This window comes from Macaca thibetana, chromosome 15 (assembly GCF_024542745.1).
Source record: "Macaca thibetana thibetana isolate TM-01 chromosome 15, ASM2454274v1, whole genome shotgun sequence".
Lineage (NCBI taxonomy): Eukaryota > Metazoa > Chordata > Mammalia > Primates > Cercopithecidae > Macaca > Macaca thibetana.
The window spans coordinates 110,213,255-110,232,579 of record NC_065592.1 but is presented as its reverse complement, the minus strand read 5'-3'; the positions used below and the strand labels follow the sequence as shown (position 1 = coordinate 110,232,579).

Genomic DNA, 19,325 nt, shown 5'->3' with positions numbered 1-19,325 from the left:
ACACCATTTCTATTAAAAATATAAAAATTAGCCAGGCGTGGTGGTGCACGCCTGTAATCCCAGCTACTCCGGAGGCTGGGCCAGGAGAATCACTTGAACCTGGGAGGTAGAGGTTGCAGCCATTGCATTCTAGCCTGGGCGACAGAACGAGACTCCATCTCAAAAAAAAAATATATATATATATTTTTTATATATATATATATGATGTGTGTGTGTATATATATATGATGTGTATATATATATGTATTTCAGGAAAAAAATATATATTTCTTCCTGATATATATCAGGAAAAGGCTCCCAGACCACACGTCTCTCCCGTCATGCTTTGAGAACCAGATGCCGGCTGAGCTACAAGAAGTGTAGAACTCAGACGGGGCTCTGTGCGTCAGGGACCCTCCCCAGAGGCAGCCCCAGCTGAGGTGGGAAACACTGGCTTTGGGTCTGGTCAGTGGACAGAAGTAGATCCAGTGCTCAAGGTCACAGTTTCCTGCTGGGAAAATGTGAAATGAATGGGGAGTGTTTGGAGGGGAAGAAACAGGATTCACACAGACACCGGTTTTCAGTTCCCAAGTGGAATTATATGGATAGATCCATTTTACATCTAGAGCCCAAGGAGGGCCACAGGTGTTACTTAGCGCCTGACAGAGCTTGCCACGATCTGGGACTCAGATCCACTAAGACCAGGGTTAGTGGAGGGAGAACTTGTTTCTGTAGAGAGTTTAGCGAGAAGCCTGCTTGCTTGGGACAAATTGCATTTCCTTAAACCCTGTTCTTGTAGTGAATAATTTTTCTTATGGTAACTAGACCGTAGGAACTATTAGGCTTTGTGAGTTGAGTAAAGTGCTGTGCTTTTATAGAAAAATCGCCACTGGGTAACAAGTAAACCTTCACGTGCGATTCAGATGGTTCCATCCGTGCTCGGGAGGCCAGGGGTCACGTGCAGGTACCACCATTCAGCCACTAGCTCCCCCATTTTGAGGAGGGCGCAAGCCACCATGTTCAGGCTGCATGGTTACTCGGCTGCAATCCTGAACAAGGCTGAGGAACGATGGGCCAGGCCGGAATGGGACGACCTGTAGGAGAAGCCGTAGGAGTGGCCAGGCTGCCTGCACTCAGGTCCTCGCTCTGCCAGGCATCGGCTGGAAGCCTTGAGCCAATTACTTCACCTCTCCTCGTCCATTGTGTCATCTATAAAATGGCTTATTCAGAGTATCTGATTCATTGGGTTCTTGTGAAGATTAAATGAGTTATCTAATGTTATATGCATCAGCAGTTATTATTGTCATCATCATTATTATTTGACACAAAGCAACAGAGGCTTTTTTTAAGGGAGGGATAAGTTTATTTCTCCTCCATCCACTCAAACTGCATCTTGCCACCAGTGGCGTTTCGGAGACAGCATTTGGTCAGGGAGGGCCGGGCATTCCACAGCGTCTGACGGTGGAAACAGCCGTGCGTTTTATTTCCGCTGTCTAGGAATGTAAGGGACACAGCGGGTCGGGGCGCTGCCGTGTGGGACACAGCGGGTCGGGGCGCTGCCGTGTGTGACACAGCGGGTCGGGGCGCTGCCGTGTGTGACAACAGGTCCAGGCGGAGGCAGTTCTCCGGGACGCAGGCAGGGCAGGTGCTCACTGGGCAGAGTGCTGCTTAGACACCTCCAGGAACTCGAGCACGTCGTCGGGGGACCCCAGGATCACTGGCGCCCTCTGGTGAATGTCTGTGGGAACGACGTCCAGCACGGCCTCCTTCCCGGTGGTGGCCATTCCCCCGGCCTTCTCCATGACGTAGGCCATGGGGTTGCATTCGTACAGCAGTCGCAGCTGGAAGACAAGACCGGGAGCGGCCTCCTCGTATCAGAAAGTATTGCATGAAAAAGAGACTCTTCTGCAGCAAAACGTGCAGAGCTGGTGGGAGTTTCCAAGGGAACGAATACTGTATTTTTCCTTCCTGTGAGGCTGTACAAGTTTCCTCCCACCCCAGGTTGCATCTGAGACAAAACATTAACCATGTGGTTAAATTCAACCATTCATCAAGCCAGTGCCAGGAACAGATTACCTGATGCACGTGTGAGACAGACCACCTGCATACTGGACAGAACGACAGTTTGGCAGAAGTGATCATTACCTTCTCTTTATAGCATGGAAACGGGACTTAATGAGTGATTCTGTGTGTGTTGGATGGAGCTTCGCCTACTCTAAAAGCACTGAAAAAATCCACGGTGGTGTCTGGCCACAGACATCTGGAGAGCAGACCGGCCCCTCCAAACACTGTGATATTGTTTGCAGCTCTGTGTGCATTCCGTTTACGATTCTCCGAAGGCTTTTGGGTTGGAATTCAGTGTATTATACGTCTTGGCATTGACTTTTAAATATTAACTTTTTTATCGTTTGCCTTTTCATGCCGCCTGCCTACTGAGCGACGGCTTTCTGCAGGTGTTTCCCGACTCTATTTCCTCATAGGTGTCATGGCTAGTTTTGAAAAACCAAAAAAAAGGAGCCTCAGTATTTGTGTTCAGGAGCAATTCGGGGGGACTTTAGAGAAAAGTGCTGGAAAGCAGGCTAACCACACAGGTTGAGATGCCCGAGGCAGCTACGGCTGGATGATGGTTCCAGTAAATAGAAATGCCTTCATTCTGGATGCCACCTGCTACAAACAGACCCAAATACATCCAAATACACAGGTTTCCAACTAGTTTAAGGGGCCTGTTGTTCCTGTTCTCCTCTTGCATTAAAAAAAAAAAAAGGCAGCCATGCTTGGTGGTTCATGCCTGTAACCCCAGCACTTTGGGAGGCCGAGGCGGGTGGATCGCTTGAGGTCAGAAGTTCAGGACCAGCCTGGCCAACATGGTGAAACCCCATCTCTACTAAAAATATAAAAATTAGTCGGGCATGGTGGCAGGCACCTGTAATCTCAGCTACTCAGAACACTGAGGCAGGACAATCACTTGAACCCAGGAGGCGGAAGTTGCAGTGGACCGAGATCATGCCACTGTACTCCAGCCTGGGTGACGAGTAAGACTCTGTCTAAAAAGCCATCTGTCCACTGGGAAAACATAGGAAGGACACAATACTTGGGAAGGAAGTGCACTGTCACCCTGGCAGAAGGAAAGCAGGGCAGCTCTGAGTAAGCACGGGGAGCACAAGGAAAGCAGGGCGGCTCTGAGTGAGCACGGAGAGCACAAGGAAGGCAGGAGGCTCTGAGTGAGCACGGGGAGCACAAGGAAAGCAGGAGGCTCTGAGTGAGCACAGAGAGCACAAGGAAAGCAGGAGGCTCTGAGTGCGCACGGGGAGCACAAGGAAAGCAGGAGGCTCTGAGTGCGCACGGGGAGCACAAGGAAAGCAGGAGGCTCTGAGTGAGCACGGAGAGCACAAGGAAAGCAGGAGGCTCTGAGTGCGCACGGGGAGCAGAAGGAAAGCAGGGCAGCTCTGAGTGAGCACGGGGAGCACAAGGAAAGCAGGGCGGCTCTGAGTGAGCACGGAGAGCACAAGGAAAGCAGGAGGCTCTGAGTGAGCACGGGGAGCACAAGGAAAGCAGGAGGCTCTGAGTGAGCACGGGGAGCACAAGGAAAGCACGGTGGCTCTGAGTGAGCACGGGGAGCACAAGGAAAGCAGGGAGGCTCTGAGTGAGCACGGGGAGCACAAGGAAAGCAGGAGGCTCTGAGTGAGCACGGAGAGCACAAGGAAAGCAGGAGGCTCTGAGTGAGCACGGAGAGCACAAGGAAAGCAGGAGGCTCTGAGTGCGCACGGGGAGCACGAGGAAAGCAGGAGGCTCTGAGTGCGCACGGGGAGCACGAGGAAAGCAGGAGGCTCTGAGTGCGCACGGGGAGCACGAGGAAAGCAGGAGGCTCTGAGTGCGCACGGGGAGCACAAGGAAAGCACAGTGGCTCTGAGTGAGCACGGGGAGCACAAGGAAAGCAGGGCGGCTCTGAGTGAGCACGGAGAGCACAAGGAAAGCAGGCGGCTCTGAGTGCGCACGGGGAGCACAAGGAAAGCAGGAGGCTCTGAGTGAGCACGGGGAGCACAAGGAAAGCAGGGAGGCTCTGAGTGCGCACGGGGAGCACAGCCACCCTGCAGCCTGCTGGGAACGCCGTGGGCTTGGACTAGTGAGTCGGTGGTGACGGCTCACCGGGAAGCTCTAGGCTTCCCCAGAGATTGTTTCCCTAAAAGGTATCATTTTCCCCGTAGCGGATGCTGACTCACTAGTGACCTGTTTCACACCTTTTACACCTTCTGCTGAGGATACATATTTGATCCGCTGCCTTGGAAGTGAGGCTGGGTTTTTTCATTTCACTTTATGAATGGAATTCACTTTGCCTGAGCCAAGCCATGTATCCACCGGAAGCCCTTCAGTCCTCATCAGGACGAGGATTCATTCTCGTCTGATCTCAAAAGAGATTCATTCTCTTTTGCCATAGCACTGGAAGGGCTCTCAAGAGACTATTTTTATCTTTAGTTGATATCATCCGGCTTTACCTTTATTTTTTTTTTTTTTTTTTTTTTTTTTTTTTTTTTTTTTTTGAGACGGAGTCTCCCTCTGTCGCCCAGACTGGAGTGCAGTGGCGCGATCTCGGCTCACTGCAGGCTCCACCTCCCGGGTTCACGCCATTCTCCTGCCTCAGCCTCCGGAGTAGCTGGGACTACAGGCGCCCGCCACCACGCCCGGCTAATTTCTTTTTGTATTTTTAGTAGAGACGGGGTTTCACCGTGTTAGCCAGGATGGTCTCGATCTCCTGACCTCGTGATCCGCCCGCCTCGGCCTCCCAAAGTGCTGGGATTACAGGCTTGAGCCACCGCGCCCGGCCGACCGGCTTTACCTTTAATCCGCAAAAGAATATGCCACAGACACACGTAGCAACGTAGCATGGAGCGTAACAGCTCGCAAAACTCTCTTCTTCCTAAACCAAATCGTGTGGGCTGCAAGTGCAATCTGCTCCTCACTCCCCCTCCAGAGGACACCCTTACCTTTCCACTGGGGCTCTTCTTGTTAGCGGGGTACAGAAATATCCCTCCGTAGACCAGAGTGCGGTGAACATCGGCCACCATGGAGCCCACGTACCGGGCTCCATAGGGCGCTGAATTATCCTGCACGTTAAGACCAGCAAGAATTAGGGCCGCAGCAAATAAGACAGAGTTTTCTTTGTGTCCCTGAGTTTCTTTGATCCCACATCCATTCACCAAGCACCTACAAGGTGTGTACTTGGGGCTGTGCTAAAAAATGGATTCGAATCCTGTTCCCAATAAATGGAAAATGGAAAAATGGAGACACAGAAAATGGAAAAACGGAGACAGCGTCTCACCATCTCCCAGTAGGTCAGATTCCCACCGAAGCCCCAGCGAGGGTCTGGTTGGTTCTGGCTATGGGGCTGAGGCAGGCATTACAAAAACTGTGCCATTTAGTAACACCTCAAAGGCTGAGGAAGTTTGTTACCAAGCTAAGGAACTGGGCAGGGGTGGGAGGCAGCGTGTAATTTACAGGAGAGGAAACTGCACGAGCATCTTCTTAGCAATGTAGAGAGGGAAACGGGCCTGGAGGAGGGGCCTGTGGGACTCGGGCGTGCCTGTGCGGAGGTTGGGGGCAGGAGAGGAATCCAGGGTAAGGTGAAAGGAGAGATGAGTAAGCTGGAGAGAGAGCCTGGAGCAGATCTGAGGCTCCTTGAACGCTCTGCAAACATTTGAGCTTCATCTCTAGCAAACAGCAGCCACCAATGGCTTTTAAACAAAGAAAGGACAAAATCAGATATTCGACATAGAGCAAGCTCCACACACAGCCGTTTCTTCTCTCCGTATTCACTAGCTTGTAACCTCTTTAGGGAGATGCCATGATGAGCTCTCGGTCTCGAGATGACGGATAGACGCGCCTCGGGCCGGCCTAGCGGGGGGCAGATACCCCTTGGCAGGCATTTGAGTGGGGGAACCACATTTCATGCCATCCGGGACCATGGACCCCAGAAGGGAAGCTGTTTTACTGCCCTGAATTCATTCATTTGGTTAACTTTATTATCCTAATTTTCTTCTGCCGAGAGAAAGCAGCAAAGGCTGAAATGGAGACTGACTTTTGATGTCACAGGGTGAGAATTCCAGTCCCCAGTACTGAGGTGAGGCCTTCGTTGTGGGCTCAGTGTAGACGGAAGCCCAGTCCACTCCATCCCTGCTTCCTTTCACCTTTAAGGTACGCCATCAACCAACAGATTTCCACACCGCCCAGGAGCCCCACATGAGGTCCAAGGTCCTCGATCCCAAGGATCCCTGTCATCTCCGGGGGATGCCCAGCTCCATAACGGGCCCGGTGCCACATGCCCAGACCCTGCCCCACCCTCCCCGGCCCTCACTTACTGGGGGGAACTTCTTCCTCTGGATGTACTCAGTGACAGCAGGGTCAAAGTCCTTGGCGTAGCCCTCGTTAAGGCTGTAGATTTTACCTTTCTTTTTGATCTTCACATCTTTGTCCACCAAAATGAACTCCCCGATGGCCTTTTGAGACAAGGAAGGAAAGGTGGAGAGATGACAAGCACATCGCATCCCCCAGGCCTGGATGAGGCGAGCGATGGGCTGGGCTATGCTGGGCTACGCTGGGCTGGGGTACTGCTCATCCTGGGACCCCACGACACCTGCCAGACTCTCCGGGAGCTGTGAATGGGGCACGGGAGGCAGGAGGATGCTGCAGAAGCCGTCAGGGTGATAACGGAGACTTTCAACTTTGTTTGCAAATGATTTCAGTAAAACAAGAAACCACACAAAAAGAGAGAAAGCAGACTGCTAAAGCTGCAAGGAAGTAAGAATCGTGTGTCCAAAGCAATATAAGATGTGTATGGCTTTACCAAACAGTAAAAAAGCACTGGTTCAGGTGGGAGGTGGGCTCTCGGGAGAGACGGCAACTGCGGGATCAGTCCCTGGGTAACACCCAAGTGCTCAGCGCTGTTCTCGCTTTACATTTCTACCCTGATGGGAGTTCTCCTTTCTGGGCGCTGTTACAGAACACAGCAGAGCCCTGAGTTTGGAGCCGGGCATACGTGACTTCCGACGCCTCTGCTCACTGCCGTGCGAGGTTGTTCTCAGACCGCCTCCTCCCACGCAGCCCAGGGTTAAGCTTATGCCTTTAAGCTTTAGGCTCTTCAGAGGAGATCTGAATTTGGGGGGAAGTGTTGCAGAAGTCCTATTGCTCCAGATTGAGGATTTTTATGGGTTCCTGTGTGTTTTTGGCAAGAGGGTGACAGAGGCTCTACCCGTTTAGAACGGGCTTGACATTGACACAGGGTTGAAAAAGAAAAAAGGCCACCAACACCCCCTCTGCCTAGCCATTTATTCCCACAGCAGAAACTGGTTCCTACCCACGTGCGGTACGTGGAAACCAGACAGACAGGGAGGGAGGGAGGGGAGAATTCACAGTGGTCATTGAAAGGAGCCATTGGAAGTGATTCTTTCTTACTTTTATGCCTTTTCTAATGTTTTCAAAATTTTTGGCCACGAATATACCGGAATATTCTTTTATCATTGGTAGAAAAATAAATAAATGTCTTTCAAAAAACTGGATAGAAAAGAAAGCCATCTCACAACAGATGCTGGGTGCAGCGTGCAGGGCCCAGCCAGACTGTCCACGGTGCAAAGGAGGGAAGTCTGTGTATGATAAAAGCTCCCAGAAAGTTAAAGCCACTAGAAACCTGGTCCAGCTGTGGCAGTGGTTTCAGCAGAAACCAGCAGCCTGGCTTTGCAGCCTAAACAAAGAGGAAGCACTTAGCATCTCCCCGCCAGGCACAGCAGGCAGAAGGGCTAGAATCAGATCCCAGCAGGTCTGCATTGCGCTTCCAGACATTTAGGACTGAGGAGGGCAAAAGACTGTCAAACACACAGAAACGTCCCTACAGAGATGCTGGCCTGCAATCTGGAAACAAGAAGAGATTTAATGTTTTCTCTGCTTCCACCAACTCAAAGGTAACAAGAGAAGGCAGCGAAGAACGGGAAGCAGAGCCAGGGCCTGGCAAGTCACAGCCAGCAAACATCAGTGGGGCCCGAAACCGCATCCTGGGCTCAGGGGGAACTTTGCTCTGGTTCGGCCACTAACCCCCCACCCCACCCCTACCCAGGACACCACATTCGGAGACTTGAACTAGTGCTATTACCCTACCCTCGTTTATTTGTTAAGCGCCCATGCTGCCAAGGAGGTGAGAGTCCACTTTCCGGACAGCCTGGGACAAAGGCAGCCGGTGTTGAGTTAGCCCTTCCCGCCACACACAGACCCGGCCTCACCTCCAGCAGCCTGTCTCCCACAGAGGGTTCCCGCTCCCTGTCTGTTCCTGGGGTTCAGTTTGCCAGCAAAAAGCACTTTATACACAGTTCACTAATATCATAGCAGGATATCTCCAAAAGTTAAAAACGCTGGCCAGGCATAGTGGCTCACACCTGTAATCCCAGCACTTTGGGAGGCTGAGGTGGGTAGATCACCTGAGGTTAGGAGTTCAAGACCAGCCTGACCAACATGGCAAAACCCCGTCTCTACTAAGAATACAAGTGTCTTGGCGGGCGCCTGTAGTCCCAGCTACTCAGGAGGCTGAGGCAGGAGAATCCTGAGGCTTGAACCCAGGAGGCGGAGCTTGCAGTGAGCTGAGATCGCACCACTGCACTCCAGCCTGGGCAACAGGGCAAGACTCTGTAAAAAAAAAAAAAAAGAAAGAAAGAAAGAAAGAAAGACTGCACCAGTTAACTGAAGGTTTGTATAAATGTACACAAATAAATGTGGAAGCTATTTTTGAAGAAACAATGCCGTCCACTGCTTCAGTTGGCACACCCATTCATCTCAGGAAAACAGCCTTTTGGTGACTAAAGTAGAAAAGCTAGAAATGGAATATCTACAGCCCCATCCGGTCCATAAATGCATTTTAGTTGGCAGTACAGTGTTGCACACATGTAGAAACTATGGTTTTTACAATCCAGTGTTTCTTGAACCATTAGAAGCCTTGGCAAGGCGGGCCCCCTCTTCCCAATTGTAATTGCTGGAAATCTTCAGTTCACCCCGGTTCCACCCTTGCCCCCCACCAGCCCTCCTTCCCCAGCACACTTCATCATCCCCGTGGCCTGCCGGGACTGGAGGCATTTGCATCATTTGAGTAACAGCTGCTCTGAGGAATTCACATTGGAACGAAGGCCCCTCTTCTGCCCTGAGATGCCACTTCTCACCTCCACAGTCTGCTCGGGAGGCACACACTGTCCCTCGGTCTCCTGCCCCCTTCGCACCACATCATCATCTCTGTCCCTAAACGGGCGTCATCTCCCACCTCCACACGCCCCCGCCCGCCCCCCACGCGCCACCTCCACACGCCCCCGCACGCCCCCCACGCGCCACCTCCACACGCCCCCCGCCCCCGCCCGCCCCCCACGCGCCACCTCCACACCCCCCCCCCCGCCCCGCCCCCCACGCGCCACCTCCACACGCCCCCCGCACGCCCCCCACGCGCCACCCCCCTCCACACCCCCCCGCACACCCCCCCCCCCACGCGCCACCTCCACACGCCCCCCCCCCGCCCCCCACGCGCCACCTCCACACGCCCCCCCGCACCCCCCCCCGCGCGCCACCTCCACACGCCCCCCCCCCCCCCCACGCGCCACCTCCACACGCCCCCCCCCCCCCCACGCGCCACCTCCACACGCCCCCGCACACCCCCCACGCGCCCCCCCACGCCCCCCCGCCCGCCCCCCCCCCCGCGCGCCGCCTCCACACGCCCCCCCCCCCCACGCGCGCCACCTCCACACGCCCCCGCCCGCCCCCCCCCACGCGCCGCCTCCACACGCCCCCCCCCGCCCCCCCACGCGCCACCTCCACACGCCCCCGCCCGCCCCCCACGCGCCGCCTCCACACGCCCCCGCACGCTCCCCACGCGCCACCTCCACACGCCCCCGCACACTCCCCACGCATAGCACTCATTTGCTCGCAGACACCAGCCAAGCCCCCGGCCTCCTGCGCGGCCTCTCACCGGGTCCAGCATGAAGCAGTTGACCCCGCAGTCCATGGCAAGGACCAGCATGGTGGCACTGCCATACAGCGCGTAGCCGGCCGCCACCAGGTTCCGGCCTGGCTGCAGAGCGTCCTTTTCGGAAGGCTCATCAGTTGATTTCTAGAGCAAGAAAGAAATCAAAGAATGTTTTCGTTTTGTTTTGTGATTCTTTTTTACAGTTCAACCATCAACAGGAGGCATTCTCAAGGTGCTCTTCTGATGAAATAGGGCATCTTCCCCGAGCGGCCTTCCCTACACGTCAGCAATATCCTGATTAGATGACCACGGCAGCCTCCCCCCAGAACCCAGACTTCCTGCATCTGGATCCCTCTTTCCATCAGGGCCCTCCTCCAGTCTTTCTAATGTGATATTCCCTCATCTCTCCACTATCGATTCCAAAAAAGAGCACGGCTCCTTGCCAGCTCGCACTAATTTAATCTTATTACGGGCATCCATCTCTTTCACCTGCCGACTCCATCTTTATTTAAACAAATTAACACTGGGCTGCAGGGCAGCCAGTCTGGGGAGGAAATCGGTTTTGTGAGCTCTTGCCGCTGCAGCCCATACCCTGCTGAGCGTGTGGTCTATGTCACTCACACGTCAGGGAAATTCTCAGAAATGCAGGGACTCAGAATCTCTCCCCAGAGTCATTACGGGGTAGAGCTGATGCTGTCCAATGTGTTAACCGTGATGCACAGGAAGAAGCACATTTTACATCACAAACCAGTGCCCACCCTCCCCAGCCACACACACCAAAAAGTTACCAAAATAATACCTACTCTTAGAACGTGACATGTGCTGTAATCCATTTTTTCATTAAAAACACAGCCGACTGGGTCATGTGGTCCAGAGTTTTTCTAACACTAGGGAAGGGAGCCCCTTAAGGACACAGCTCCTAACCACTGATTTCTTACTATTAATGATTTTCTTCTTTTTTTTTTGACACGGAGTCTCGCTCTGTCGCCCAGGCTGGAGTGCAGTGGCTCGATCTCCACTCACTGCAAGCTCCGCCTCTCGAGTTCACGCCATTCTCTGCCTCAGCCTCCTAAGTAGCTGGGACTACAGGCGCCGCCACCACGCCCGGCTAATTTTTTTTTTTTTTTTTTTGAGACGGAGTCTCGCTCTGTTGCCCAGGCTGGAGTGCAGTGGCGCGATCTCGGCTCACTGCAAGCTCCGCCTCCCGGGTTCATGCCATTCTCCTGCCTCAGGCTCCTAAGTAGCTGGGACTACAGGCGCCCGCCACCGTGCCGGGCTAATTTTTTGTATTTTTAGTAGAGACGGGGTTTCACCGTGGTCTCGATCTCCTGACCTTGTGATCCGCCCGCCTCGGCCTCCCAAAGTGCTGGGATTACAGGCGTGAGCCACCGCGCCCGGCCAATTTTTTGTATTTTTAGTAAAGACAGGGTTTCACAATGTTAGCCAGGATGGTCTCTATCTCCTGACCTCATGATCTGCCAGAACAGAAAATACAAAAATTAGCCAGGCGTGGTGGTGCACACCTGTAGTCCCAGTCACTCAGGAGGCTGAGGTAGGAGGATGGCTTCAGCCAGGGAAGGTGATGCTGCAGTGAGCCATGATGGCACCACTGCTCTCAGCCTGGGCAACAGAGTGAGACCTTGTCTCAAAAAAAAGGAGAGAAAATAAAGGGCCGGGCGTGGTGGTTCACGCCTGTAATCCCAGCACTTTGGGAGGCCGAGGCGGGTGAATCACGAGGTCAGGAGATCGAGACCATCCTGGCTAACACGGTGAAACCCCATCTGTACTAAAAAATACAAAAAACTAGCCGGGCATGGTGGCAGCACCTGTAGTCCCAGCTACTCGCAGGAGAATGGCGTAAACCCGGGAGGCGGAGCTTGCAGTGAGCCAAGATCACGCCACTGCACTCCAGCCTGGGCAACAGAGCCAGACTCCGTCTCAATCAGTCAATCAGTCAATCAATAAAAAGACAGAAAGTGATGATGAGTGTGACACAGACCTCTAATCATTTCAGGTTTTTGGAAGCCTTGTTGATTGCTTGAAACAGCGGAAAGCAGTTGAGGGCTCGTGAGGCATAACATTGACATCTCTAATGCTTCCAAGGGGGTCTTTCCTGCTTTCTGCAGAGGTGACTGTTGGCTAGAATTGCACCGTGGTGCCCATGCCCAGTGGGGCAGCATCGGTAACTGACCCTGCCGTGGTGACCAGGCCTTGCCACACGATTCCTGGAAAGGCACGTGGAAGTGGAAGGATGTATGGTCGTGCTGATGCAGCTCCTGCCACAGCACCTTTCCAAGGCCTACCGACGACTACTATGTTTTCTTGGTTTTTGTTTTTTTTTTTTTTTTTTTTTTGAGACGGAGTCTGGCTCTGTCGCCCAGGCTGGAGTGCAGTGGCGCGATCTGGGCTCACTGCAAGCTCCGTCTCTCAAGTTCATGCCATTCTCCTGCCTCAGCCTCCTGAGTAGCTGGGACTACAGGCGCCGCCACCTCGCCTGGCTAATTTTTTGTATTTTTAGTAGAGACGGGGTTTCACCGTGTTAGTCAGGATGGTCTCAATTTCCTGACCTCGTGATCCGCCCGCCTCGGCCTCCCAAAGTGCTGGGATTATAGGCGTGAGCCACCGCGCCCGGCCACGCTTTCTGTCTTTTAATAAAGTCACTTCTGGTTTATTGAGAAGAGTCGAGACTTATTGTTGAGAATTCTGTCATTCATAATTCAAGCTGCTGTTGCAAGCTGGCTTGATTTTTTTTTTTAGTTAATAGCCAATGTCTCTCAATTTCCCAGGGGGTGTGTGTGTGTGTGTGTGTGTGTGTGTGTGTTTCCCTTAAAAGAGTATTATTTATGGGGACTGAGATGGAGAATGGGCTTAGCAAACATCGACACTGCTTTAGTTGTGGTTAACACATTAACCAGAGGTCTTCCTCTGCAAGGAAAAATTCTGCTACAAACCTCTCTTGCTATTCTGTGGATTTGATACTTTGCAAGGATATATATACTTTTTTTTTGAGACGGAGTCTGGTTCTGTCACCCAGGCTGGAGTGCAGTGGCGTGATCTCGGCTCACTGAAACCTCCACCTCCCAGGTTCAAGCGATTCTCCTGCCTCAGCCTCCCGAGTAGCTGGGACTACAGGCACCGCCACCACGTCTGGCTAATTTTTTTGTATTTTTAGTAGAGACGGGGTTTCACTGTGTTAGCCAGGATGGTCTCGATCTCCTGACCTCATGATCCACCCACCTCGACCGCCCAAAGTGCTGGGATTACAGGCGTGAGCCACCGCGCCCGGCCTAAAATATTTTTTTAAAAAACAAAACAAAACAAGAGCTAAAGCTAAGAGGATGTACCTTGGATTTTATCATGTTTCCTGCTGGGTGGATGGTTTTCATTGTAATTTTCACTTATATGTATAATTGAGCACCTCTCCCTCACCTCCTTCTCCTCCCTCTGCTCCCTCCCCTCCCCTCCCCTCCCCTCTCCTCTCTCTTAGAAAAAGCAGCTCTGGAGGAGGGATGACTGCCCGAGTCAGGTGTTAGGAGACCCGGGGCAGGGCTGGGTTCTCGTCCTGTGTAGTGTGCGTTCTACGACTTAGAGCAAGACTCAGGAAACTTTTGCTACAGACAGACAGATAGTAAATATTTTCAGTTTTATGGGCCATACAGTCTCTATCATAACTACACAACTTTGACGTGTAGCGGAGAATCAGCCAACGGCAGCAACGTGAACAAATGAATGTGACCAAATGCCAATTAAAGCTTCATTTGTGGAGAGTAAAACTTACAACGAGGGCCGGGCGCGGTGGCTCAAGCCTGTAATCCCAGCACTTTAGGAGGCCGAGACGGGCGGATCACAAGGTCAGGAGATCGAGACCATCCTGGCTAACACAGTGAAACCCCGTCTCTACTAAAAATACAAAAAAAACTTAGCCGGGCGAGGTGGCAGGCGCCTGTAGTCCCAGCTACTCGGGAGGCTGGCAGGAGAATGGCGGGAACCCGGGAGGCGGAGCTTGCAGTGAGCTGAGATCCGGCCACTGCACTCCAGCCTGGGCGACAGAGCGAGACTCTGTCTCAAAAAAAAAAAAAAAAAAAAACTTACAACGGATCATGAAACATTGTTCTTTAGTTTTTTTCAACTATTTAAAAATGCAAAATGGTTATTCTTTGTTCACAGGCTGTACACGTTAGGCCACAGGCTGGACTCAGCCCGGGACCATTGACTGGGGGACTTAAAGGACACTTTTGACCTAAATAATCTCTATGGTTGTCACACGCTCTCAACTCTCAGTTCACATCGTGTCATCACTATACTCGCCCTCTACTGCCTCGTTTTTTAAAATCTCATTTTCTATCCTAAAAAGTAAGATACAGTAAAAAGAGCGAAATATCCTTCTCTTCCCACCCGTATTTTCCCTATATTTTCTTTCAACAACCTAGTGGGTCTTCGTCATGCAATTACTGCTGAAAAGCTCAGAACTTGAGACAGAAGCTACTTCAGCCTCACGGAGTCTCATGATCTCCGCTCCGGCTGCTCTGCCACAGGGAAATAGAACTGGATGCTCCATCTTAACTTTTGTCCCCAAACCAAGTGCTGAAGATACCACGTTTTACCTTTCTATAGATGCCAAAAATGGTTCCAATGGACACAAGGCAATCGATGTTGGAAGATCCATCAAGGGGATCAAAACAGACCACATATTTACCCTGAGCACAGAAAAAAGAAACACAACCTTAAAATGTTGTAGCAAGATACACTAAGGAGTATACATTAGGGAGTAAGAGTGGGAATTCAGAGGAAAGTTCAAAAAATGTGGGTCTTATTTATTTATCCTCTGTCATGGAAGGTATGAAATGGCATAGAGAATGCACGGATACACACACACACGACGATTAAACAGAGAAAACACCACTTAGGAAGTGCGGATGAAGGGAATGGAATACAGATAAGTCATGATTTCCCACATTGTTGATATAGTCAAATCATAACTTTGCATTGAGTTTCCTGGCAGCCAAAGGAAAAAGAAAAGCAAGGCTAGTCACTCATTTTCCTTTATTCGTAAAGGAAAAAGCAATTCCTGAGGTGAAGCAGAGACTTCACTAGAGTTGAGACCTGTAAGAAACTTCTCGTGGAGGTCTTACAGATGCCCCTTGAGGTTGGGATGCGTAGAGTTTTCAAAAATATCCTGGCTGGACACGGTGGCCCATGCCTAATTCTAGCACTTTGGGAGGCTAAGACGGGAGGATTACTTGAGCCCAGGAGTTTGAGACCAGCCTGGGCAACATAGACTCCTTCTGTTAAAAAAAAAAAAAAAAAAAAAAAAAAAAAAAAAGTTCAATTAGCTGGGCATGATGCTGAACATCTGTAGTCCCACCTACTCAGGAGGCTGAGGCAGGAGGTATCACGTGAGCCCAGGAGTTGGAGGCTGCAGTGAGCCACAACTGCGCACTCCAGTCTGGTGACAGAGTGAGACCCTGGTCTCTAAAAACAAAACTAAACAAAACAAATTTCTAGTGTAATTCCCAAAGGAGATAACTGGCAGTTAACTGGCAGTAGTGGGAATACTGCAGATTCCTGCTTTGAGTGGGATTTTCAGTGGTGTGCAGGAGCTGGCTGGTATCAGCTCTCAGGAGCTAACCGTGCACATCTCTTCCCAGCTCTGCCTTCAGTGACGTCACATTGGTAGCTTAAAATCGACGATGGGAGAGTATTCACACCATTGACAGAGGCAAGGGGACGTATCAGAGACTTGTTTGCTTTGAGACGCAGTTTACCAGCACACCACTGGGAGTTTTCCATCTCCAAATTAGCCACTTTCCAGTGTGGTTTTTAAATGTCTGTAGCAGATTCACATGATTCCCTGCCCTCTTGCTCTTCACAGACCTCCCTCACTAATGCAGGAGGAATTGGAACCGGAACACAGGAACCTGCCTGTCACGAATTGTCACGAAGGCCCGTGGTAGACAGAGCAGCCCAGCGTGAGTGATGGAGAATATTAAACAACAAATCTAAGCTATGTGCCTGACGCTGCCAAAGACCTTGAAAGGCCCAGCTGAGAAAAACATGAACTTCAAGTCTAGCATGCAGGGCTATCAGGAATGATGAAAAACAACTTCATCAGATGTGGCTCCTGCCCTCTTAACAGGGTGAGGACGGGCAGCCTCTTCATCTTCTCATTGTTTTTTCCTAATTCTACTCCTTCATGTTCCCAGTTCCTCTCAAACTGAGAAAGTTACTAAGCCCATATGACTGTGCTGCTAATCTCAGAAGTTTTGTTTTTTAATTACAATTGTTGTTTTGTAAAAGCTGGGAATACTCTTTCATTTAACAATCTTTTTCAACAGTCATTTGTTGTCGAGGCCCTCCAATGTGCCAGGCGTTGCACTAGACACTGGGACACAGAGACAAGATATGCTCTCACAAAGCAGAGACAAGGCCAGGTGCGGCGGTTCACACCTGTAATCCCAGCACTTTGGGAGGCCGAGGTGAGGTCAGGAGTTCAAGACCAGCCTGGCCAACATGGTGAAACCTCGTCTCTACTAAAAATACAAAAATTAGCCAGGCGTGGTGGTGGGAACCTGTAATCCCAGCTACTCAGGAGGCTGAGGCAGGAGAATCGCTTAAACCTGGGAGGCAGAGGTTGCAGTGAGCTGAGATCACGCCACTGTACTGCAGCCTGGGCAACAAGAGCAAAACACTGTCTCAAAAAAAAAAAAAAAAAAAAAGAAGAAGAAGCCGAGACCGACCACCAGGGACTCCAATGCACGTATCAGGGGTGGAAGTTTCCAGCAGTCCAGGCCACCAGGAGGGTCAGTGTGACGGTCAGGAATCTGGTGGATGGGGATGTAGTAAAAGAGATGGCCAACAGAAGCCAGGGTTTGAAGAGCATTAAACATGGCAATAAAAAGTTAGAAATGGAGATGAGTTCATGGGAGTCCACTGGAGAGAGGGCAGCGTGAGCCACAGCACTTATCTGCGCAGTGGCGCAGGGAGGGTTCGAGAGATGGCAGCAATGAGGTGGAAGCTGTGGAAAGACTGCGGGGGGATCTAGAGGGACTCCCAGAACCCAACTCCGCTAAACAAGTGGAGTCAGTTACGAAGCTGGGAAGAAAACCAGCTGCCTTAAAACCCTCAACGGTGGAAGTACGGACCCACCCTTTTCTCTGGTTCCACTATGATGGCGTGTTTATCTTCTTCTGACACGAGAACACACGTGGCAAAGGATGACTTTAACATGTTCATAACCAGGTCGTTGGAGAGGACGTCCAGCTTCTTAACTTGATCACCCGTCACGTTGGTAGAACCAGCAATGCCATAGCTTCAGGGAACAAAAGCCACAAAAAAATAAACCATGACCACCAGAGTATGTAGATGTGTCCATAAACCCACCAAAAGTGAGTGTTCGGTAAGATTTAGAAGAAAGGGTTCATGTCCTTTGCAGGGACATGGATGAAGCTGGAAACCATCATTCTCAGCAAAGTAACACAGGAACAGAAAACCAAACACCGCCTGTTCTCACTCATAAGCAGGAGGTGAACAACGAGAACACACAGACACAGGGAGGGGAACATCACACACCGGGGCCTGTCAGGGAGTTGGGGACTAGGGGAGGGAGAGCATTAGGAGAAATACCTAATGTAGATGATGGGTTGATGGGTGCAGGAAACCACGTGGCACGTGTACACCTGTGTAACAGACCTGCACATTCTGCACATGTATCCCAGAACTTAAAGTATAATAAAAATTTTTTAAAAGATTTAGAAGAAAGGAAGGAGGACACACAGCTTGGGAGAACGAGGCAGGAAGGGTGGTGGTGCCTCTGGACAGACCCTAGAGAGGAGGAGATGCTACCACCCGCCTCTTCACCTCGAACCGGTCATGGTGCCCTGCACGCTTTTGTGGTTAAATCGGTGTTTCTTAACTTTGTTTTCATTGTGGTTCCCCTAGGGAGCTTTTCAGAACATTTCTTCCTCAACCATACTCCCCCAAGAACATTTTCAATACTGCAGATACCGTGGGTATCTGTTTATTGCAGTGCGTGTGTCCGCGCTTTTTACATAAAACGTTTGGGGGTTTTCGGTTCTGCCCAGAAAGAACCAGTGTTGGCCCAAACACACGGGTTAAACAACTCAATACCGAGACCCAGCAAGCCTGGGTCGGGGGGAGTCTGAGTTTCAAGCCAAGCCAAGGGGTTTATGGCTTTATAACTACAAAGACCCTAAAAGAAACAAGGCATCATTTCATAGAGGAGAACACTCAGACCCCAAGACTCCTGTGGGCCTGTCCACAGGCAGGGCGGAGGCGAGATGCTGCCTATGACTCCCAGGCCAGGGCTCTCCTGGTGACACCCTGGGCCCCTGGCAGGAGTCCTAGGGCATGGAAGTTCCAGGGATCCTGGAGTTTTCGCTATTTTTAAGCTACCTGCAAGTCAGTAAGTGTAGAATTCCCAGAATCCAGTGGCTTGTCCAAATGCAGCCTGGCTTGTTAGACTGAGAAGCGGCAGGTTGTCAGAGCCTGGGGTCGCCCTGAACACAGAACGGAGGGAGACGTCTCACAGGAAGGATGCACAGAGCAAGGAGGGAGCCTTGATGTGGGAAGGGAAAAAGATGGGTCTTTGAAGACATCAACAAGCCACTGAAAGTAGGTGTTAAGGGCACACCCACGCCCTTGGCCAGGATGGCGATGTGCACTCGCCTGGGAACCGACGCTCCCCGACCCAGCGGCCGTGGCTCGCCCGGGAACCGACGCTCCCTGGCCCAGTGGCCGTGGCTCGCCCGGGAACCGACGCTCCCTGATCCATGATCCAGTGGCCGTGGCTCGCCCGGGAACCGACGCTCCCCGACCCAGCGGCCGTGGCTCGCCTGGGAACCGACGCTCCCTGACCCATGATCCAGCGGCCGTGGCTCACCTGGGAACTGACGCTCCCCGACCCAGCGGCCGTGGCTTGCCTGGGAACCGACGCTCCCTGACCTAGTGGCCGTGGCTCGCCCGGGAACCGACGCTCCCTGATCCATGATCCAGTGGCCGTGGCTTGCCTGGGAACCGACGCTCCCTGATCCATGATCCAGTGGCCGTGGCTCGCCCGGGAACTGACGCTCCCCGACCCAGCGGCCGTGGCTCGCCTGGGAACCGACGCTCCCCGACCCAGCGGCCGTGGCTCACCTGGGAACTGACGCTCCCCAACTCAGCGGCCGTGGCTCGTCTGGGAACCGACGCTCCCCGATCCAGCGGCCGTGGCTCGCCTGGGAACTGATGCTCCCTGATCCCTGACCCAGCGGCCGTGGCTCGCCTGGGAACCAACGCTCCCTGATCCATGATCCAGCAGCCCTGGCTCGCCTGGGAACTGACGCTCCCCTATCCAGCAGCCGTGGCT

The 19,325-nt window shown here is 52.1% G+C and overlaps 1 protein-coding gene across 2 annotated transcripts in view; it reads right to left on the bottom strand.

Moving 5' to 3' along the window:
• Positions 1-1,319: 1,319 nt before the first annotated feature.
• Positions 1,320-19,325, bottom strand: part of FBP1 (fructose-bisphosphatase 1) — a 35,258-nt gene continuing 17,252 nt past the window's right edge. The window contains exons 2-7 of one of the 2 annotated variants that reach the window (XM_050762298.1): positions 17,108-17,270; positions 14,566-14,658; positions 9,965-10,105; positions 6,333-6,470; positions 4,962-5,081; positions 1,320-1,820 (exon numbers count right to left, since the gene is read on the bottom strand). In XM_050762298.1, the coding sequence (XP_050618255.1) occupies positions 1,629-1,820; positions 4,962-5,081; positions 6,333-6,470; positions 9,965-10,105; positions 14,566-14,658; positions 17,108-17,270 (847 nt within the window). In that variant the 3' untranslated portion in view covers positions 1,320-1,628. The remainder of the gene's footprint in view (positions 1,821-4,961; positions 5,082-6,332; positions 6,471-9,964; positions 10,106-14,565; positions 14,659-17,107; positions 17,271-19,325) is intronic. The other variant, XM_050762299.1, reaches the window with a different exon arrangement.